The sequence below is a fragment of the Lissotriton vulgaris genome, chromosome 10, assembly GCF_964263255.1.
Source record: "Lissotriton vulgaris chromosome 10, aLisVul1.2, whole genome shotgun sequence".
Lineage (NCBI taxonomy): Eukaryota > Metazoa > Chordata > Amphibia > Caudata > Salamandridae > Lissotriton > Lissotriton vulgaris.
The window spans coordinates 448,952,201-448,976,445 of NC_141698.1; the positions used below are offsets into that span (position 1 = coordinate 448,952,201).

Genomic DNA, 24,245 nt, shown 5'->3' on the forward strand with positions numbered 1-24,245 from the left:
CCCCACCAGATCTGGTCTGGCAGTGATCCAGGCACTATCCTGTCCACCAGTCTCCACCGTCTAGGCCACCAGGCCTCTCTGCAGTTACACTTACGCTTTCAGAGGAGTGTGATGTCTCTGCGGGTACAGCGCTACTGCGTTGATCCAGCAGTTTCTTGTTGTGGACTTCCCTGGAGCTCACAGTGTCAAAGTCAGCAGAGGTCCGTCTCCGGGTCACAGCGAAGCCTGATATTCCCCGGTCGCTCGGCAGTCTCCCATAGTTTGGAAAAAGAGCCAATTCCAGACCCCGAACCGGGTCCATCAGGCTGCGGGCACTCAGAGGCTGCTGGGTAGTCAAACTTTTGCTTTTGTTCGCCTGTGTAATCAGCAATTGCAAGATCGTGATCGGGCTGGCATGGAGCAACAGGCTCACGCGTCTGCCATCTTAGTCTTCCAAACCACGTCCCCCTCTGGTTTTCACCTTTAAGTGTGACATTTACAGTCTACTCCATCTGTCTGATATTCCTTTTAGCCCTGGATCAACTTTATATTCAGCTATTAACATTTTTGTGCACTATTGTTCTTCATTTCTAACCTTTTATCTTTCAGACATTCAATTTTAGCACTGACCTTTATTTGTGTGATGTTGCCATCCAGTTCAGTAGGTGTTTGGAGCTTCCAGTAATCCTTCCCCTCTGTCTTCCAAGAATTATGACTGCCAGTAGACACTTTTCTCCACATTGCTACTCTACCTTTGTTAGTTCCAGCAGCAAGCATTCCTGCAGAATGAGAGGCAAGACCTGAGGTAAAACCAACTAGACAGGTGTTAAAAAAATCATATTATAAAGAGTGAGGTAATAGAACATTCAGTCCAACACATGGATGGAGCCTCAGTACGTCAATATTTACCTCTTCTGAACAGACTTAATTTACTCAATGAAGCTAATTGGAAAGGTAACTGAATGTTTATTTTAATTTATAACATGTCAAACAACGTTACCCCAAGTGGAGAAGTACAACTGTGCCTTTCTACACAAGTTTCTGTGATCGCCTCTGAATTAATCATGTTTCTATTCTGCTCGTTTCTTAGTATAAAACCTCATGGTTCATTACACTAAATCAGTAGAACACGTTGAGTTATGTTCAATGTATTACATCCACTGACTTTAAACAATTGATATAATGTGAAGGGTCTTTTTTAAAACTGTGAAATTAAATAATTTTAGGGAGGCAGTAACATAGGAAACTGTGCAGGTATTTTATTAGTGTTGAAGTTGTTAAAATCAATTCAACACCCTATAAAAAGTGAACCACCCATTGCTGCAGCTAGACAACAAAAGGGAACAGCAACACAATAGTTTATGGTGCACCAAGAGACTACGTCTAGAACAGTATAGAAAGTAATCAGAGCAAAAGAGAAGGAGAGTAGGATCAAACGTATACAAAAAGAGAATGAACTGTACATGTGAGGGCTAGTTGCTTAAAATGCCAAGACTAGGCATAACAATAAATTGAATATACTATATGACATTGAGAACAATGTAGATTCTCAGTTTACTATTACAAATGACATACCAGCAATCATTAATATATATATATATAGATAGAGCTCAGCCTAGGCAGACTTTTCACAGCTTGTCCAGTTTGTGGGCCTTTAACCTCACCTTTGATAGGAGTATAACACTCCACACAATCTGTACTGCAACTAATGTAGAAAGCCAGACAGCATACTTTTTCTCTTCTCATGGCCTCAATTAGACAGGTTATCAAGGTAGTATCACTTAACTTCAAGGGCATCAATCACCCAAAAAAAAAAGAACATTTTAAACTACCTACACAAACAGAAGGGTGACATTATAATGTTACAGGAAACTAAAATTGACTCGCCTCAATTCAATTCTATGAAAAATAAATGGTATAGTGAGGCGATTGGCTCTGATGCCTTGGGAAAAAAGAACGGGGTCCTTACCCTGATTGCGAAAAGAGCTAATATTGGTGTTCTACACAGTAAGTCCGATAAGAACGGCAGATGGGTCTCTACAAAACTATCAAAGGATAATAGAGAATTTTATGTAGCCAACGTCTAAGCCCCCAACAAAGATGATCCAGGTTTTTGGAAGGAACTCTGTGCCCATATTGATACGATACCAGACACCGCACTGCATCTATTCGGAGGTGACCTCAACCTTCCTATGGATCCTCTTCTAGAGAGGGACTACCACTGCTCCTTCAAACCGAACAACTCTCACAAAGCACTCTTCAATCTCTGCTCTCGCTTTAATCTCACCGACTCATGGAGACTGATGAATCCTATAGGTAGAGACTATACCTTTTACTCTTCAACACCACAAAAAATTTAAATTATGCCATACTAACAAGGCGGGCAAGAGCCTTGCTTCTTACTTGAAATTCAAACTGCAGCAAACAGCTATCAAAAGCATTGTGGATAAACGAGGGTCTCCGCATTCGGATCCCACCAAAATTGACAACATCTTTAAAGATTTTTACAGAGATCTCTACAGTAAAAACATGGAGATCGATGGCTCCAAACTAAGGAAGTATCTAGAAAAATGTAAACTCCCCTCTCTTTCGACACATGATCAGATCGAACTTAACCGTCCCATATCCTCTGAGGATATCGACCAGGTCATTAAATCCCTCAAGACTGGGTAAGCTCCGGGCCCTGACGGGATCAGTGCTATATTTTATAAGAACTTTTCCTCTCTCCTGACAGAGCCACTTAGGGGCCTATACGAATACTTTGCTGTGAGTGGTAGAGTCCATGGTACCCCCGCAGAGGCCATCATTGCGGTTCTCCCGAAAGATGGGAAAGACCCGACCTCTCCCAAGAATTACAGGCCAATCTCATTGATCAACCTCGACTGTAAAATTTACACTATGATACGGGCCAAATGGATTCAAGAGGTCTTGCCCCAGGTCGCCCACCCGTCGCAGGTAGAGTTTCTCAAAAACAGATTATCCAGCGACAACACACGAACCCTCGCACATATTTAAGAGAGCGAAATTGACTACTTCCCCTACGTTTGCCGTGACCTTAGACGCCGAAAAGGCCTTTGACAAGGTCGACGGTCTTATTTGGATGCCACTCTTTGTAAATTTAATCTGGGACCCGATTTCATCCGGATGGTGATGGCCTTATACGCTAACCCGACCGCGAGGGTCAGAGCAGGTGGGTGCCTGTCGGACTCACTCGAGCTGAAACAAGGCACAAGACAGGGGTGTCCCCTTTCTCCCTCCCTCTTTTTATTAGAAAACGAACCATTTCTTTATTACCTCAGGAATAACGACCACATCCAAGGAATCTGTTTTGGAGGATTTACAGTAAAAATGTCGGCTTATGCAGAGGACGATTTGGTGGTTTCAGAGAATGCGGAGTCAGCAATCCCGGCTCTGATGTTCACTATTGTGGACTTTGCAGAGGTGTCAGGATATAAACTCAATAAAGATAAGACAGAGGTAAAGTTGCTTAATAATATAGGTGACAGGAGCATCCTGGGGAGCTCGGGCTTGTGTTGGCAACCAAAGAGCTTTAAATATTTAGGTATAGAGTTTGAAAAAGATTTAAATAGTACTCTTAAAATTAATGAGCATTCCCTCCATAAAAAGATTTCCTCACTGTTAGATAGTTGGTCCCCGAAATTTCTATCTTGGTGGGGTAGATCGGAAACGCTGAAAATGATGATCACGCCCCTTGTTAATTACTTAATAAGTATGCTGCCTATGTTACTCTCTGATGACTTCCTCAATAAGATATATAAGCTTTTTAATGTTTTCTTATGGCAGGGGAAGAAACCAAGAATCTCCATGCGGAAACTCCAACTTCCAAAAGACAAAGGTGGAATAGGTTTAACAAATTTTACATGCTACCAAACGGCTTACGTCTGTAAACAAGGAGCGCATTGGTTCCAAACGCACCAGGACTACACTCCTGTATGGGCCAATGTTGAGAAGTCTATTATCAACAACTTAACGCTCCCCGCCATAATGTCAATGGATGTCACAGCATTCCCCCAATCCAAATATATATTCCTTAAAACTAAAAGGGCTCTACTAACCCTAGAGAGACACTGTAAAGTCAAAAGCAAATTCGCCAAATCCAACTTAACCTCACTATGGTTTAATCCGACCTTAAAAGATGAAGGCAAGCTTCTCTTCTGGAGCAATTGGTCTCAGAAGGGGTTGAACCTCTTGAAAGATATTTACGATGGACCTACACCGCTAACTTTTGCCACCTTACAAACACGATTTGACCTCCAACCAATTGATTTTTACAGGTTCCTACGCCTCAAAGCTCTTGTCTCTGCCAGAGCCATCTTACCGCACAAGGCTACACTTTGCAATAAAATACTTCATCTCATTTCACTAGGCCACATGGTTTCGAAGGTCTACAAAATTCTTTCCCCTATGCCTCAGAAAGCACACATGAAGTGCAAGAGAGATTGGGAAAAAGAAGCTAATTCCTCTACCATGACTTTAGATTGGGACAAGATTCGCCCCACCCCCTTCTCTAACAAAATATCTCCGATACTCTCTCAGACCAAATTTATGTTGATAAACAGATCGTACTGGACCCTAGGCAAACTTTTTAAACTCAATCTCCTTGATAGCCCCCTATGTTGGAGATGTAAATCCCAAGTGGGTGACCTGGCTCATATGCTCTTTTATTGTCCACTTCTCCAAACGTTCTGGGACAGGATTTATAATTATATTAAAACCTATTTTTCACTTCCGTCCGCCCAGAGACTTTGCGTATGTCCTATTGGGGGTGACTGACCCGAGAATAACAAAGGAGCATGAGAAACACCTCTTAGATCTCATGCTAACGCTGGCATGTAAAGTCGTGCTGAGTAAATGGAAGAGTGCATCCGAGGTTGATTTTAAAATCTGGCAGGAGTGGCTGGCTGCACTAAGGGGTGCAGATAACGACATTCTTCACTCATCACCTTGGCAAAAACCCCACGTCAAGCTCTGGAGCTTACTTGACTCACTGGAACTCTGTTACGATCCACCGTAGGCCGGTTTTGGCTGTTACACCTCTGCCCCGGGCCTCGTTTAACCACACAACTGGACATGTATACCGACGCTGTGAACCCGCTGTCTGGACCTAAGGCTAGTGTACCAGGTCATGCTGCTGCTGTTCAGTCTTCTTCCTTTTTCTTCCTTTTCTTCCCGCTGTTCTCTTCTTTCTTTCTCCCTTCTCTTTCTTTCTTTCTATTTTTGGTCCTCCAAGTCCAACATCACATGAATGGCTTCATGCTCAGCACTTATTGACTGTAAAATATCTACTCCTGAAATGCCATACTTACTTCTCTTGTGATATGTCTCTGGACATTATTGCCTTAAGTATATATCATATGTGTCTGCCATGCATTATTCTGTGTATCCTTTTGTTTCTTTTGCCTACTTTTGATCCTTCAATAAAAAAGATTTGAAATCAAAAGTATTGGAGTAGATTTGTTTACTTGAGAACAGTTCTTGAGAGAGCAAGAGGAGCATTATTTTATTGTTATGACTCTCTCGCTATTTCCTGGTGGCATAAGGTGGTTATTTAGATATACATGCTGAAGCCACTCACCAAATTCTTCAAGAAGTGGGCCTACTCGATATCTGGAGAATACACCACCCAACAGACAACATAAACTCTTGATATTCGCAGATGAACAACCAACACTTGTAGAGAACGAGTCATTCACCACAGGAGAGTCAAGGTAAATACACCAGTGCAGAGATGTCGCCCATTCACTTCTATCTGAAGGTGATATGCATGGTCATGCAGAACAGAACTAAGACCCCTACGTGACATCTTAAAACAGAAGTCCTATTGCATTAGGAGTTTCTGTAGGGGTCTTGAAGCACAATGGAACACTATTTCAAGCATAACTGGTCCAAGACAGTAAGCCGAGCTAATGAATTAACTAAAGGTCATGTTCAGGTGGGATTCCATGGCTAGAATTTATGGCATGAAACTTCAGCTCAAACAGACTGTTTAGATGCAGGAAATGGCATCACAGCAATTAGAGAGGAAGGCTGTGCTTTCTTCAGATAAGCTGCTCGGAAACCACCTATGCTGTAACAGGTGGCAACCAACAATTATGATGGCTCATTGATTTGTTGATTAGTTTGTGTCTTTATATTCCTTTAAACAAACTGTATTAAGTCCTGCTGACCTTTTTGGATTCATCTCCTTGGTCTCTGTTGTGACCCCTCTGGGATACTAGAAGCAGATTGTGCTGTCGCTCTTTGCATTACGCCTGCTTTCCCCTCTTGGTGGATATTTGTGAATGCTCTTTGGCGGCCCTTTTGGTTGACTTGTCTGATGAGTTTTGGGGTTGTTTTTATGAGGCAGTGCAAATGTACAGTCTGTAGTACCACGGTGCATGACATCCTTGTTTTTTCTTCTGTTTTCACCCAGGGATTACAGTTTCCGTCTGGCATAGTTCAAGAAGTGTTATCATTGGTGGTCCAACAAACCATCCTCACAGCAATTTCAGTCCTTCCTCATCTCCTCCTTCCTTTCCTTCTTCCCATCTTCCTCTCCACTGAAAACGAATCATCTGCATTTCTTTTATTCAAGTGTGGAGACCAAGTCTGAAGGGGAGGGGGAGGCTACACTTTGCTGTCAGGGAACCTGGATTCCAGGTGAATGGAAATTGGTGCCTGACACAGACATGGTTCTGCTTCTCTACACATGAATTGTCAGAATTTTATATTTTTTACAGAAAATAAACACTGGCAAAAATGAAACATCAGAAAATCACAAATTGACCATTAAAGAAAAACTGTAATTAGAAATCAAAATGTACATAAAGAAAGAGAATAAAATAGAAAATATGCAGTAATTGATAAGTAATATAAAAAAAGTACCCAATTTATCTCTTACATTAAAGTTTCATGTATGGAATTTCTCTGGATAGGGTAAGGCCTGGAGGGATGAGATAGAGAAGTGAAAGGTGGCAAAAAAGAACTGTGGGGGGAAAGGGTTCTCAAATTGCAAAGCCTGTCTGAACTGGTGCTAGAGCATTGCCCAATGGCACTGAACACTGGGATCTGTAATAGAGTACTCACTTCTCTGCCGTAACTCTGAGGGAACAACGACCTTCAAGGCATCAGTTAAGAAATGTAGGGTTTCAAAGTGTGGAGCACCCACCTTACAATCAATGATCTCTTTACTCAGAGCTTGAGTGCTGTACATTCCCAAGGGCACAATGTCTATATCAGGCATCTTCAACGAGTAGCTCGTGAGCTACTGGTAGCTCTTCAGCTACCCGTATGTAGGTCTCCTGTGTGCAACGGAGTCAACTAAATTAGAAGCTTTAGCCTGGTTGAATGAAATCCAAAATTAAAAAAGCATGTTTTATAGATGAAAATGTTTGTATTTTCAAAACTCATCAACTGATTTTTTAAGAAAAATGGTTACATTTCCAAAATATATTTATAGCTCATAAATGTGAGTGATAAAAATAAAACCGGTTTGGGGAGACTTATTACAAATATTATTGACTTGGCGTAGAAGGCTTTGAAATAGCCATGTAGAGGCCTTCCACATTAAGGCTACTATCCATGCCCGATGCAATTAAATGATTACTGCTTGTAATCTTTGGATTTTGTGGCCACTAAGGTAGTCTTATCTGATGTGGCAACTATTAAACCTCTAATAATAACAGTAGCTCAGGAGGATTTACCTTGAACATACGTAGCTCTTATTGCAGAAAGAGTTGAAAACTCACTTAAGAATAAAGGAATAGACTCAGAATACTGTCAGTGGTCAACTGTTCAACTGTCACTCATCACCCACCACTGTTTTAACTTAAGAGAACAATCTTGGAGGCAGATAACTCTTTTTTTTTTTTTTTTTCTTTTTTTTGAGCTCCAATCTATCCAAACCAGAATATGCCACAGAGATAGGAAGAACCGGCTGTGCTTCAATACCGTCTCAGCGTAAGCTGGGAGGGAAATCTTAATTGGGGGGGAGTAGAGACCAAATCCCATCAGTACATTCACACAGACCTGGAAATTCCCATATAGGGCTATTCGTTGGAAGATAGTGCCCGTGACACCGTAGCCCCATTTGTTCCTTATTAAAAACAATGGCTGGAAATGCTCGCATTATTCATAGGACTCCTGGGGGAAAAAAAACAAAAAAAAACCCCAGGCTCAATGTGACCGTGCCAACTGTAACCAAAAAGCCCTACGACTTATATTTCCACCTCTAGCTAGATCTAATTTAGAGATCTGAAGCACCGAGGTTCGCCATTCTTGAATTGTAGGAGGCTGGGCATCCTTCCAATGTCTACAGATTTCTCTCCGGGCTGCCAAGATGGAGTAAAAAATGAGGTTTGAAGCTGCGTTCCGTATTTTGTTCTTCAGGCCAAAAATGACAAGAGCAAGATCTATAGAAAGATGAGAACCCAAGGCCAGGGATAGATCGTTTCCTATTGACTCCCAGTATGATGTAATTTCTGGGCATTCAAAAAACATATGAATATCAGATGCTTCGACCATCTGACATCTTGGGCACGAAACCGGGCCTGTCGATGAAAATTTTGACAGTCTCAAAGGAGAATAATAGGCCCTGTGGATAGTGAAGATGTAATTACGACGCAGCCATGCTGGCTTCACCAGGTCCCACAGTGTTTCACATGAAGCTAACCAAAGCTCCTCCAAGTCAACATCCGGCAATGCGTCGGCCCATAGTGTTATTGGGAGGCAGAAGTTACCATCTATTTCCTCCATTATCTTCTTGTACCACAAAGTAACTTCTTTTTTTGCAGGGGGGCTGTCTAGCAGACACGTTACTAAATCGCTGATGACTCCAATAGGTAATCTGCTATTTCGGGATGTCTGTGTATTATATGCTGTGGACCAGCTTGAAATTTGTATAAATTTAAATCTGGATAAATTTGGCCCCACCTTATTTATTAAGTAGTCCCAAGGCAGTAGTATACCGTCCATGAACAAATCACCCCAGGTGTTGATGCCTGCTACTCTTAATGGTTGGGTTAAAGTGTCTTCTGCCCAAGCTGGGGGAGATGGTAAATCCCATATTGGAGTTCTCTCTGAATAATAACCTAGTTTAATTGCCTGCCTCATTCTGTACCATGTATTAGCTATCCCCTTTAAGGTCTTTAGTTTTATTTTTATTTTAAATTTTGGGTCTCCAAATTTAAGCAAGAAGCTGCTCTGTCCGATACCCTCTGAGTTTAATAACATAGAGAACATTTGGCCTACCCCTGTTGCTGCTGGCATTTTTAGCAACATACGGGTGTGTGAGAGCTGAAAAGCCCATGCGTAGATCTGAAGATCTGGTCCCGCTAGCCCTCCCTTCTCTCTGCGGCGTCGTATTTTCTTCCAAGATATTCTTGGGTTTTTACTGTTCCAAATGAAAGTTGAAATCGAACTTTGTAGTTTAGAGATTAATTTAGGATCAAAAAAGAGTGGGATTGAGTTAAATAAAAAGGAAACCTTAGGTAAGATACACATTTTTACTAGATTAACTTTACCTAGGATGGTAAGTGGAAGATGCGACCAATCCCTCATGTTTTTACGACACTGTGCTGCTATTGTGGAAAAGTTTAATGAAGCGATACGATCAATGTCTTTAACTATATTTACCCCTAAGTAGCGTAATTGAGGTCTAGATGACTCGTTAACCGTATCCAAGACTGCGTTCCATGTCATGGATTCCGTCTTAGAAGCATTAACTTCGTATCCAGAAACGTTCCCAAATTTAAGAGCAAGATCTATCGCTTCTGGATAGGCTGTATCAATGTCTGACGTGAAAATCATTATGTCGTCTGCATAGAGTGCCACCTTTTTTTCCCACTCACCAAAAATAAAAGGTTTAATAAGTGTGCTATCTCTTAATGTTTGTGCAAAAGGTTCTATGTATAAATCAAAAAGGAGAGGAGACAAGGGACAACCCTGCCGGGTTCCTCTGGTTATATCAAATGGCGCTGTAAGGCCCCCATTGATCAAAATTGAAGCAGAAGGACTTCTATATAACAGATCTATTGCCCTTCGAAATCTCTCGCCAACGTTGAACCCCCTCAAGGCCTCCGACAGGTACAACCAATTTACCCTGTCGAAGGCCTTGGTGGCGTCCAACGTCAGAACAGACAACGGGAGAGTCTCCTTTATCGCCACATCAATAGATCCAATTAACTCGTATGTAAGCTCATTTAGTTGTCTCCCTTTTATAAACCCTTTTTGGTTCAAATGAAGTATATTAGGGGCAACCTGGCCAAGCCGCTTGGCTAATATAGTGGCAAAGATTTTATAGTCGGCATTTAAGATTGAGATAGGCCGATATGAGCCACAGTCAGATGGGGGCTTCCCTGGCTTTAGAATAAGCGTTATAGTGGCTTTATCCCAGGAGGCTGGCGGTGCTACCCCTTCCCTCAATATTTGGTTAAACAAAGCTGTTAGAATTGGGGTTATCTCTAAGATCAAGTGTTTGTATACCTCGCTCGGCAACCCGTCGGTACCTGCCGCCTTTCCCCCTTTAGAACCTTTTATGGCCTGTTCTACCTCGACAAGACTTATTTCCTCTTCCAAAAATTTGCTCTGTTCTATTGATAGAGAGGGAAGGGAAATACCCTCAAACCAGTTACTAATATCATTGGTATTGATATTAAGATTTTCCCGATATATTGACTGGAAGAATGATTTAAAGGTCTCTCTAATTACTGCGTCACTGGTGAAGGTCCCCTTATCCGAAGTTACTGAGGCAATATTATTCCGAACCCGGTCTGATTTAACTTTCCAGGCCAACAACCTTCCCGCTCCCTCACCATACTGGAAATGAGAGAGTTTGCTTGTCTCCCATTTTTGCAATACTCGTTTCTCCATTAGAGAGGACAGGTTATTCTTAAGCACATTGAGCTCTGATAGTTTTAGGGCTAGATTGTGATCGTCTAAAGATCGGTCAGTGTCTATACAGGACTGGATATCTGACATACTGTTCTCAATAGAAGAAATTTCTTCCCTATACTGCCTTCTTCTGTGAGCTACCCTGTTTTTAACTGTTCCTCTAAGAGAACATTTGAAAGCGTCCCATACTATACCTACTGGGGCTGAATCCCTATTGAAAGTAAAGAATTCACGAGTCTCGGATTGAAGGAATTCTATATCTTCTGTCGATGCGAGAAATGACCTGTCAAATGACCAGAGTTTCGGGGAAGAAGACTTAGTTCCCCACTCCATTTCTAGCTTCATTGCTGAGTGGTCCGATAGATGAGATGGAATATACTCTACTAAAGTTATGGAGTCCACCAGAGATCTACTTGTTAGGATAAAGTCTATTCTTGAGCTGTGTCTGTATTTTAGATTTTTAAAAGAAAAACACTGCTTTTGGCCCTCTCTCAGCCTCCAAATATCGACATAACCATATTGTTTCATTAGTCCCAGTAGACAATTTCTAGATTTGGAGGGAACTAGTTGTCTGCTATTTGTTGATTTATCCAGTAGAGGGTTAATGGTAATATTAAAATCGCCGGTTATGATCACCGGCTCCGGGAAATTCAAGAGGTGTTGAAATAAGGATTCTAGTGTGGCAGTATCATCACAATTAGGCCCATAGTAACCAGCCAATGTTATGACCGCCCCTCTTATCTCTACCGCTGTTATGGCCCATCTCCCTCCCTTATCCACTTTTTGTTGTAAAATCTTCAAATTTAAATTTAGAGATTTTTTAAAAAAGATTGTAACCCCCCGCGTATTTAGTGATTGAGACGTTGTAATTGGAAAATTTATCCACCTATTTTTTTTCACTAATTCGAATATCTCAATTTCGGTTAAATGTGTCTCCTGGAGTATAATGATCTCGGCATCCACATCCCGAAGGTATTGTATGATTTTATTAGCTCGAGGTTTGGTGCGGAGACCATTAACATTCCAGGACAAGATTCTAGGCCTACTCATGTCTTCCAAAATAAATGTTAACCATTAAACCTAACAAATGTTTCCGTCTATGAAAAACAGGAACAGAAAAAAGAACAGAAAAAAGAACAAAGCTACAAAGTGTGTCGACTGGAGCATTATTGGAAATGGATATTTTTCTTTTTTCACCACCCCCCGCTACCACCCTGTGACCATCCCTCCCTTGGGAAACCCCTGAACTCACTACCCGGAAGATTCCGGAAGTAAGTGCTCCTAGCTCTCCCCCGACCCCACCTCATGTGTCCCGCTATTTATTAGAATGTGATAGCTCGCCTTATTATAAGTACAACAAGCATGAATTACTTAGTGCTATTACGTTTGATTAGTAAGTGACAATATGTAGATTTATTTTATATATATATATATATATATATATCCAAAGAATCCTCTCGTTTTCGATCAAGGATGACAAGCCACACCATCAGGTACTTCAGAAGGTTGTTTATTTGGGCATAAACGACGCGTTTCGAGCTCACGGGCTCTTGGTCACATGACCAGCATTTTTTCACTCATGTATATATACTGTTGCATTATCATAGAAAGGGAAGAAAGATCTCCATGTTTACAAACATCACACGGAGATCCCTTTAAAAGCAATGCATTTTATCTCAGCAGAAACAGAAACTCAAAGAGTATCTTAATTAATGCATTTTCCCAATTGTTTGGTTTTTAAAGAAAAGAAATATAGTAAATGATAACATAACATTTCAAGTAAACAATGTCACGTTTCAAAAATGCTCATTAAGGGTGTAGTACCCATGGTATGTTTACAAAAAAGAACAGGTTGTAAAGCTAGGAGAAATTAAACAGGAAGGGATGAAAAATTATAGTTTAGAGAGAGGATATAAATATATCTATAAAGTCTATGAAAAACAGGAACAGAAAAAAGAACAGAAAAAAGAACAAAGCTACAAAGTGTGTCGACTGGAGCATTATTGGAAATGGATATTTTTCTTTTTTCACCACCCCCCGCTACCACCCTGTGACCATCCCTCCCTTGGGAAACCCCTGAACTCACTACCCGGAAGATTCCGGAAGTAAGTGCTCCTAGCTCTCCCCCGACCCCACCTCATGTGTCCCGCTATTTATTAGAATGTGATAGCTCGCCTTATTATAAGTACAACAAGCATGAATTACTTAGTGCTATTACGTTTGATTAGTAAGTGACAATATGTAGATTTATTTTATATATATATATATATATATATATATATATATATATATATTATAAATTTTTTTATTTTATTTATTTATTTATTTATTTTTTTTTTATGTTGAGTCCCTTTTCCTATCCACCCCTTTTTTTTATTTATTTGTTTTATTTTTTTTTTATTTGTGAATAGTGCACATTTGTGATTTGTTTTCCCTTTTATTTCCTACCTCTTCACAGATCCGAGCTAGAACCTTTATTGCTCCTTCCTACCACCTAACGACATTAGAAGCTCGTCCGCTGCCTGTACCGATCGAACATTATGCATTTTATTGTTCATCATTATTTTGAGAGATGCGGGAAAGCCCATCTGCACTGTTGCTCCTAGTTTGCGAAAGGCTTCCATTCTTCTTCCTAGCTCCCACTGCTTTTCTAGAGTATATCTTGACAGGTCAGAGCGTATCTGAAAATTAAAGCCTTTACCTGCTAGCGACTTTTGCTTTAGGGCTAAATTCAAGATGTGTTCCTTGACAGAATAGGTATGAAAATTGACAAGGATTTTCCTTGGCTTGGCCCTTTGTGGATTGTGTCTGAAAGGATCCCTATGAATTCGTTGAATATCCAAAGCAAGTTCCTCAGGAGTATGAGGGAGGTTAAGAGAATCTTTTAATAACGAGATTATATATCCTTTGATGTCTGTTCCTTCACTGCCCTCCGGAACGTTCAAAATACGCAGGTTACTGCGCCTGGCGTTATTTTCCAAGACCTCCATTCTTTCTGAGATGGCCAGATCTTCCCTTTTTAGCTTTTGTATGTCTTCCTGAGCACCTTCTGCCCGCATAGATATTTGGCCTACAGTTTCTTCCAGGGCTTGTGTTCTTATAGACAAGTTACAAATCTTTTCATCAAGAGTCTCACAAAAACTCCTTATGTCCCTTTGATTTGATGCAGACTCTGCAAAACCTTCCTTAATCTCGGCAGACAATGAAGCAAACATCTGTTGCAAGGATGCCATTGAAATAGGTACCAGGGTGGAGACTAGAGTTCCCTCTTCTCTCTGACTTGGTTGAGGGCGTCCCTGCCTCTATCGTTCCATACTATTTTCTAACGGCAGAAAAGGAAGATAAAACAGCAACAGCAGAACACCACGAGGAGGCAGTCGAAGGTGCTGCTTCTGAAGGAGATAAAAGTAAGGTACAGGGAGGGGGGGGGGCTCGAGTGAGGCTAATTTGCCTCCTAAATGCATGAGTGACTTTATAGCGGATGATAAGCCCAATAAGCCCAGTAAGCCTGTGATTACCACAAACCCTAAAAAAAGTCCACAAAATAAAAGAGCAGCAAGGTGCGCGGCTAGGGCAGGTACCTCCTGTAAAAGAAAAGGCAAGGGGAGGTCACCAAATTTAGAGGAGGAATTGTCTACCAAGCAGATTGAGGGAGCGGACAACTCTTCAAGCTCGGTTAAATCTCTTAGTCTAAAAACTTTGAGGACGTCATCATACCTTACAGCAGAAGTTAAGGCAAAGAGAGGAAGGAAACGTAACAAAGCTAAGCTCCTTGCAGAATCCAGCGCCAAAGTCACCCCCTCCCTGCGGTCCTACTTTAAGGTTGTCCCACAAGTTTTAGAAATAGGACAAAACCACCCACAGAGAGATTTCACCTTTCGGAAGCATAACTTTGGGTTAAGGGCTATGGCATCTTCCGAGCAGGACTCTGCCCTAGTCTCAGTCTTAGCCACAGCTACAGCCACAGCCTTAGCCTCAGCCTCTCTTCCAGTCTCTGAACATATTGATCCTATCAATCCCATAGACGACATGGTGCTACTGGAAGAACTACAGGAAGAACTTGATGCTGATTCTACATCACAAACAGTAGCACACCCCAGCCTAATAGAAGGTGAAGGAGTACACGGTGTACACAGTGATCAACCCGGGACTCTGGTCCATAAGGGGGAACCCACTGTCATGACGAGCAAACAGGGAGACCCCTCAAATAATCCAACTTCCGTTACTAACGGAGGAAAAGAGAATGTCGAATCCCTCTCTGCTTCACATACAGTCCCGAGTACACTGGATGAGGCAGATAACTCTGACAACATTTTCTCAAAAACCTTTGCAACACTATTCATGTATATGGGCCAAAGGTTTGGTGCAGGAAGATCCTGAAAAGAGAGACAACTACACCGAAAGGGACTTAGACTTTTGAGTTTGTGTTTGCAACAGTGTTGACATATTTTAGTCAGGCATTGATGATAATTTATTATTATCAGAGGCAACAGGTGTTTTGTCACCTCTCTTAAGTGGGATGGAAATAGCATTCTTCAACATTTTAAGATGGGCTTTTAAGAATGTCAGCCTAGTGTAGTAAAGTGCCTCTTTTAGACCTGGTTAGCCCCCACTTTTTGCCAGGCAAATGATGTAATTTTGACTGAACGTGCACAAGGTCCCTGCCAACCAGGTCCCCCTGTGCCAGAAGCGCCTTCGCTAAACTGTGCCTTTTGTTTCCCCGTAGGCACCACTTAAGTTCACCTTGTAAGTCCCTAGTAAATGGTACCCCTAGTACCTAGGGCATTGGCACTGAAGAGGGACCCTAAGGGTAGCAGCACAAATTGTGCTACCCTAGGGTCCCATCACCAAGGTCCTGCACATTGCTACTGCAGACTGTGTGACTTGGCGCAGACAAAACTGAAGAGTAGACATGGAAGAGAGTTGCGCACACCTTGCTTAACTTCGATGTATCCTGTGCTAAAGACACATTCAAAAGTTTCAGTGTGCTGCACAGGGCCAGGATGCTGCCTGTCTCCCATAAATGTTATCAGTCTTTATATTTCAGGTAAATGTGTGCCTGTAACCCCATGGACACTTCTAGGAGTTTTTAACCTTCAATGTTTAACAATGTACACACATACAGCTCTAATGGGTTTTTCAAAAAAAGATTCTTCATTTTTTATATTTCTCAAATGCTTCATAAATATGTCCACAGACACTGCTTGGGATATAGGTATGACACTAGCAGGCCTTAGCCCTAAGTATGGTGCACTATAACCCCATGAGCAGATACACCCCTGCAATAATATCCATGTTGATTCCTGGATATTGTAATTGAACAGGGAAGTCATAGTAGGTACATGGGCTGCAAACTTGTCATTACAAGTTCCCCAGCTCCATGATGGCTCCACTGAAGTATGGGATGTTTTGTTCCAAACATCTTGTCATAATAAAACTGCATTGATTTCAATGCCAGATGTATTTAATATTGCACACAGAGGATCCCTTAGAGGGGTCCCTTAATCACATCGCTGCTGTGCATTTTTTCCTCCTGTGCTGTTACTTGAGATTCCCCATTGTTCATGACGAGCTCAGCACGCCATCAGCACAGCTCCACTGTGCCTCATGACGAGCTGAGCTCGTCATGAGCATGGAAGGGGTTAAAACCTGCCAACCATAAGTGTGGTCACCAACCTGTCTAAGCTAGCCTGCTACCACCAGACAGTGTTATGATCTCATGGGGTGAGTGCCAGCATGCTAAAAATCAAGAATTATGCCTTACCTGGTCGGGAGGTGTCCACGCCTCCCATTGGTCAGGAAGAGCCATCTGTGGCGGGGAGTTTCAAAGGCCTTGCCACCTTTGAAACATGACCCCAGCCTCTACTGTTAAAAGGAGCAGGCTCCCTTCCTGTCCTCACTTCCCTTTTTGGCAGGAAGATAGGCCGGAAAACTTAGAGAGAATAGGAGGAGTGTCCCACTCTGCCATCTCCACCCCTCAGGTGCTGGAGGCGTGGTTAAGTAAACTTTTCAGTACCCACCATCTTGAAGATGGTGAGACTCCCCCAATCAGGGCTAGGGCTATGTCTCTCCCCCCCCTCCAGGAGGTGGGAATACTACAAAGTGTAGACACCCCAGGTAAGGGGGTCATTTGCCGCTACCTCTCACTTCCTTGTAACACCCCTATAACTAAGTGAGCAGGACACCACAGAGCCGCAAACGCTGAGAAGACTGCAGAGAACTACTGACTTGTACCCAGCCCTACCGGCCTGTCTGCAGCCCTCGAAGATCCTATGCCAAAGACGACTCGTTCTGCAGACCAGCGACCTCCAAAACCCTGGGAGGATTGCCTGCCTCCAACAAAGATCAATATCTCTGGAGAACATATGATCTGTTCACCAGCAGCTAATCAATCAATCAATCAGAGTTCTTGTAAAGAGAGACTACTCACCCTTAGGGTCTCAAGGCGCTAAGAAACAAGCTTCAAGCAAGGCCTCTGTGACCTGAAGGACCGCAAAACCCTGGTCCCGTTTCCACCCCTGCACCAGACGCCTCATGCCCGAGTCCACATGGCCCACCAGTTTCAGGGAGGTTCCCAAAGGCTCCAGAGTCCTTCATGTGTTGACCCTTCCGGGACTCCTTGATGTCGCCAGCAGCCTCTGCATGGAGACCCCCTTAACCGCAACCTGCTTTGGTAAGCCGTTTCTGACACCAAAAGGCACCCCTGCACCCGTTCGCCTTGGGCCTTGGTGAAGAGGACTAAATGTGTCCCTATATATCCGAGCAACGCAACTTACCTCTCCAGCTGTTGGTTTACTCCAATTGGCCTCCTGGCCTGAGACTGCACCCCTTTTTAGGTCTTGCCTGGCGTTAGCAGCGCGCATGCGCTGCTCTCAACATGCGAGGACCTTTTGAAATCAATACGGATTCCAGATGTGCACGCGGGACGGACAGAAGATGTGCAAGCGGTGACTGGATGCTTTACTTGCGGCAGGAGACGGACGCACTGTTTTTTTCACACTGGTGATAGCTTCACTAAAACAGCCCCTCTGCCTTATCTCGGCGCAGCGTTCCCTAGTGAGGCTCCTGCGGCGCCGCTGCCTTATCTCGGTGCAGCTTTTCCCAGCGAGGCTCCCGCCCTTCACTCCCCCATCAGAAGAGCATTATCGACTGTCTGCCACAGGCCCTGTGATCAGCGTGACCGATGGCAGTCATATTTACATTCAACGCCACCGATAACCTCCCCTCGAGCTTTCGAGCTACAGTGTCCAAGGGAAAATGGGACTACGGGAGTATTTTGACAGCGGCTCTTTCTCATTCAAATCGAGACGCTGTTGGTCCCCTTCCCTCAACCTATATGAGGAAGTTAGGCTCGCTGTTCTTTTCAAAATTAGTTTATTTGTCGTGTCTAGTTTTCATAGGTTCTGTCAGTCAACCCAGGCTTGCAGCGAAGGGGGAGTGGATGCTACAGCACTTTCGTGTCTACACACTATACTCCTGGTGTTGAAATGTACACTCCTACAGCAAGACACTTTAGACTGTAACCTTACACTTTTTGTATGACTTCTTTGAGACTTACTGTACGATGGTTGCCTTTGTGTACAATACCCCCGTCTCCTCCCCATACTCTGTACATTTAGGTATTTTGTGCACAGTGGTTACATTCTTGCTAGAAGCAGCGCCTTGTGAAAGCGGTACATTTCTGTCAGCCGGATTTATGAAGTATTGCTCTGAACCAGGTTTGCTTTACAGTTTAATATAAAGTATATTGTCTGAGGGCAGTAAGACATGGCCTTTATATCAAAGTGCAGCCACAGAGCTCAACGAAAGGCTGTGTTAATTTACGGGGCAGCTGAATGTCCATGCGTGGTACAAACACGCTCTCCTAATGTGCCGTGAACACGCTCCCCCCCTCCACCATAGCATGGTATCTCCTTGCGCCAATCGCACACACGTTCCTTTGTACGTTTTTCAGCAGAGTTTCTTAATGGAGCGCACACATTTTAAGTTTGACAGGACCCCCTACAGAACAATTGCCACCATTGGCCACCATGCACGCCGAGGTTTAGCAGCAGAACTTTTTTTGCACCACATTGGTAGAGAAGCCTCAACCCCTTTTCCGTGCCAGGGGCTTTTTAATACAGTAATGAGGGCAGGTTTTAAACGTATTTGCAAATTACATCATAGATTCCTTCCTTGCAAGGTACCTGCTCTAAAATAAAAATTTATGTGAACGAGGAACCTTTGTCCTAGTTTAAAGAAACGGGCTCAAGTGGCCAGTTGCACACATTTAGTGATAAGCAAGTTTGGCTACTGCTTATGGCATCAATTGTTTAAAAGGAGGGTCCGGTCTACTCACTATGCCCAACTTGTTGTGGACCAATTTATTAAAAACCAAGGGGCAGATTTATGTTAACTGGCGCAGCTTGAGGGATGCGCCAGTTAACGTGCGCTACAGTGCGCCACAGCTACGCCACCCATGGTGCGCCGCATTTATAATGCGGCGCACCATGGTGAAAAAACGGCACGGATGCGTCACGCATTTGTGCCGCAGATGTGGCGCATTGCTGGAGTTGCGTCGCAAGCGCGACGCAGCTCCAGCAAGTCTCGGGGTTGCCCCATTTAACTAATGCTGCATCAAGACCTACGCCTGCTTCAAGCAGGCGCAGGGTTTTGACGCAGCATTGCCCTGAAAGTGACTGAGTGAAATCTCATAGATTTCACTCAGCCACTTTCAGGAGGCGTTCCTGCGCAGGAACGCCCCCCCCTGCGCAGGAACGCCTCCTTATGGCGCAGGGCTTTACAACGTGACGCATTTCCTAGATGCGTCACGTTGTAAATAGGGCGCATTGTTTGCGCCGCAGTTGCGTCAAATAAAGTGACGCAATTGCGGCGCAAAGAGGAGGCGCAACGGCCTCATAAATCTGCCCCCAAGTCTATTCTCAGATGTGGACTCTTTCCATTAAGTTGTATGATAAGACCTACTGTTTGCCATTTCCAACCCCCCACACTATCCTTCTCCGCTTCTTGCTGCAAAACCACGCGTATTGATGATTAGCACGTGCAGTAGAGCATATTTCACATTATTTTATGCATCTGTAGGACGACTGCTATATTTATTTCATAGCTCATTTCTTCAGAAGACTTGTTAACCTCATCCTTTGCTTGCCCACCTTCAATTATACTTTGCTGATTTTGTCAGCACGTTTTCCTATCGCTCTTCTAAAGGCCACCATACATCCAACACAATACTGCTCTGACTTCTTTCACATTTTGCTTAAAAGCTCAGGGAAGTGAGGGTTTGAAACGCAGTACATTTTGCTTCCAAACGAAAATGGAGCTGCTTTCTTTTTTTATCTGACACACACATCCTTGCCTATCCATTTCTGCCTACCACGATAACGCACATACCACGCAGGGATACTACACAGTGAGAACTACCTTGGACAATTCAGAATGCTTCAGTGTTGGTAGGTTGTAAGTCTTAGGTAAATGAAGAAATCTGCACTATGGCACCCCCGCTTGTTATGTTCTTTTATCAGGCTTTTGGGTTTTTCTACAACATTGTGGTTTATTTGTGCTGGGCAGACAGTGATAGTGCCCCAGATCTCACCAGACCTGAAAGTTCTGTCTCTTCAAAAGATGTCTTTTCAGAGCCGTCCTTGGAATGGGAGTTGAGTGAAAAGGCCACAGTCATTCAACGTGTTAATATTCACCATAAACCTAGATTCTATCAGCTATACTTGTCTTCTGATATGAGAAGTTGGTTAACTTAACTCTACAAGCGACAGAAACGGCAACACATCTAGTACTCACTGCCAGGCTTTTGCCTTTGTCGGTGTTTGTTTTATTTTGCCACTGTTTTTTTCTAAAACTTAATTGCTGGGGAAGCAGATTGGGCCGCGTCAATTCAAGACAAAAAAACAACTATAAAAGCTAAAATAATTTTGGTCTTGAAATGCCACATCGCGATAATAGTCCCAAGCACTGAAGGAACCGACTTTGTGTGTGGGTGGGCTTTTTGTAAATGGGTAGGATGCTGCGCTCGCAGTTAGCGAATGTCTAAAATGGTCTGAACCATTTCCCATACTGTTTTCTGTAGTAGGTGGAAGAAATCTGAATGACCATCACCGACCAGTGGATGAAGAAGGCTGGTGGAAAGTACATTATGCATATCATTTTATCATATGCAGAGGTTTTGGCTAACACCAGACCTAAAAGCAGTTTTATTGGGCTAGTGTAAATTATGTTGTGTTTTTACAGGGCGTTCTTCTCTGAAAAACAAATCCAGGTGAGCTGAGAGCCTCTTTATTATTTTCAGGATGGAGCATGTTTGTCATACCGCTTATTATCTGAGCGGTTGCTAAATTCAAGCAATGGTTCCTTGCCTTGTCTGTCCCAGATACATACCCGTCCTGTGTCCATGCGCAACTGCGAGGTCGAGGGAGAGGCCTGAGCTCACTTCTACTTCGAGGCAACTGTATTTTGCTAACTGCATATCCGGGGTAAACAAGCATTTGCAATGCAATAGGTCCCGCATTTACGCAAGTTTAAGCTATTGGCATTGTAAATGACAATGTGTTTCATTTATGTTTCAAAAACCAAATCATAAATAAAAAGCATTTTCATTTATGATGCCAATAGCTCAAACTAGCGTAAATGCGAGACCTATTGCATTGCAAATGCCTGTTTGATTTGGCCTTTCTCCATTGACTTGAATTGAGCGCCCGACGCTGTGGTGGCACCCTGCAACCGGCCGCCCCTGTGCCGCAGCTGGTGGGTTGTTGGTGCTGTCTTGGACCCTGCCCAGTGCTTGCTTCAACCCCTGGAGACTGGTCCCCCAAGCCACTTATACTTACCTGTAAGCAGCATCTGTCCGATTGCCCCATTCTAAATGGAGTAGTATTGGGCACCCAACACTGTATTTTCAGCCTGCACCGGGCCGCCCCTGTGCCGCTGGTGGTTTACTGCTGGTGCTCAACGAACACTTGCCCAATACTGTTCTTAACTTCCGAAGACTGGTTTTGTAAGTCGATGTTACCTATCTGTATGCTGAATTTTTCCTTCCTTCCATAGGTGAACACTGCAAAGTCTGAGAAATGCACTACGTGTCCACATTTGATACTGAAAAGTATTTCTATTGCCAAACATATTTACCTGAGACGAAGTTCTGTGTTTCCACAAAATAATTATAACCAAGTATTATTTGTATAAATTGGTCTCTGATTTATTATTTGAGTATGCGCCTGATTTATTGCCACAGTGTGTACAACAAATACTTAGCACTGCCTTCTGATAAGCCTAACTTCTCGCCCACACTACCGCAAATGAGTAATAATATTATCTACTTTAGCCTCTGAAAAGCCTCTGGGGATCCACTGGACTCTTTGCACACTATACCTCCTTTTGGTATAGCATAGAAAGAGAGAGCTCCTTTCACCTAGGCACTACATTTCAAGGTAGAATTAAGCCCAAGGGCAAGCTCAGGTGATAATCCTGTAATACTATTCTAAACGGAAACCTCGTGTGAATCTCGAAGCCTTCCTCCAGGCTCTGTTTAGAAGACTATTATACGATACAAGTAGATTTTGACTGTGGCCCAACACTTCTTCCAGATTATGGGGCAAGCCATCTATGAAGATCAGTCAGGGTGCCTGTGAAAAGTAGCATCCACATGTTCAAGGACAATGAGAATTTCTTTGCTTTCTCGCTACGACATCCTAAAAACTTAATTTTTCCACCAACTGTAGGGCCACTGAGCACTCTTATCAAGTAATAAAAATCTTTTAATAAAGTGGGAATTACAAAAATATTTATATGTTCCACTCTTTGGTCTACAAGAAAGTTTCTATTTTATGTTAAAACAAGCTGACTGTAATTGAAAAACAGTTTTCAAAAGAATGCAATTTCTCATCCATCAAACAGTGATTCCATTTACAATTAAAACAACAAAGGTTAATGAAAAAGGGCTACACAAGCTCGAGGCATTTCAGGCTATTAACATTACAAATTAAACACAAGCAGTTTTTGCTTTGAGATACAGTGTCCGGCACTGGAAATAGATTCAAAAAGAGCAAATAGTATACAATTTTGACAGCATCACAAATTAAAAAACTGTTTAAAATCTAAAGTGCAATCATACATTAGTAAAAAAACGCCTTGGTTAAAAGCAAACATCATATGGGCTTCGCATGCAACCCAAATGAGAGTAACTGCAATGGCACAGGTGATAGCAATTTAAAGGACAAGGAAACAGGTTTTCAGTTTTAATACACAACTCAGCCAGGAACGGCAGCCACAAAATAATACCCAAACAACCTCAATAACAAGAACCATCAGTATTAGCACAGACTACAATTACCAAGATATACTTTTCCTAATTCGAATCGCACTCCATATAGAAGAGGCTGTTCTATAGCATATAGTATGGTCCTCTAGAGCACACAGATATAGAAAAAATCTGTAATCCCTAATGCTGTTTTCATCGAAAATCAGTTTTGAGAAAAACTTCCTTAAACCAACGTAAAAACGTCCAAATAATATAAAGGGCTGAGTGCTCTGTTTCGAGACGGCGTCACATGGGCGCTGTAGCGAATCCCTGAGCCATTGGTTTATGATGGGAAAGGCAGCAAGATGATGTCCAATGCCCAGCAGTAATTCTAATGTAAAGACGTTCCTGCAATGGCCTTCTAATTCAATTACACAATTATGTTTATAAATATCCAAACCAGGTGACAAAAGATAGATAAAATACTGAAATTATTCAAAACATATAAAAATTTATTTTTTCTCTTTTTATCTTTTAGTTCATATAAGTTCTGTTATCAATCAGAAATCACAAGACAAACATTTTTCAATTCATATCAAAAATTTCAGGACAGGTACAGTTGAGTCATAAATATCTGCAACAAAAAAATAAAATATAAAACATACAACATACAGCAAGATGATGTCCAATGCCCAGCAGTAGCCTTGGAAGCACAAAGAAATGCTGAGTATTGGTCAACAAAGGAGAGATACAATTGGAAACCCTCGGGGAAGGCATACGACGAATAGGAAACAATTGTCGGTTTCTTGGCCTCAGCAAAAACCCTCCTATCTTTCCTAGCATCTAAAAAAGAGGTCTTAACTGCCTTTCTGTGTAAATCCGGGATTCTATGAGGGGTTAAGAGCACAGGAGTCTCAAACAATGATTTGGAGACTTTATTGATGTAAGATAGCCACAGGATATTAAAAACATGGTCTAACGCTAAATGTAAATGTATGTAAATGTGTAAATGTATAGGCATTTATATAGGGCACTACTTACCCGTAGGGTCCCAAGGCGCTTCGACCGCTGCGAAACCCTTCCTGGCTTCCCTGAGAGATGGTCCCTTATTGGGTATCTCCAGGGTGAG

The 24,245-nt window shown here is 42.6% G+C and overlaps 1 protein-coding gene across 1 annotated transcript in view; it reads right to left on the bottom strand.

Moving 5' to 3' along the window:
• IFT140 (intraflagellar transport 140) overlaps positions 1-24,245 on the bottom strand; it is a 1,373,663-nt gene that overhangs the window by 830,451 nt on the left and 518,967 nt on the right. Inside the window, exon 9 of the mRNA XM_086941301.1 lies at positions 610-758. Coding sequence (XP_086797427.1) covers positions 610-758 — 149 coding nt within the window. The remainder of the gene's footprint in view (positions 1-609; positions 759-24,245) is intronic.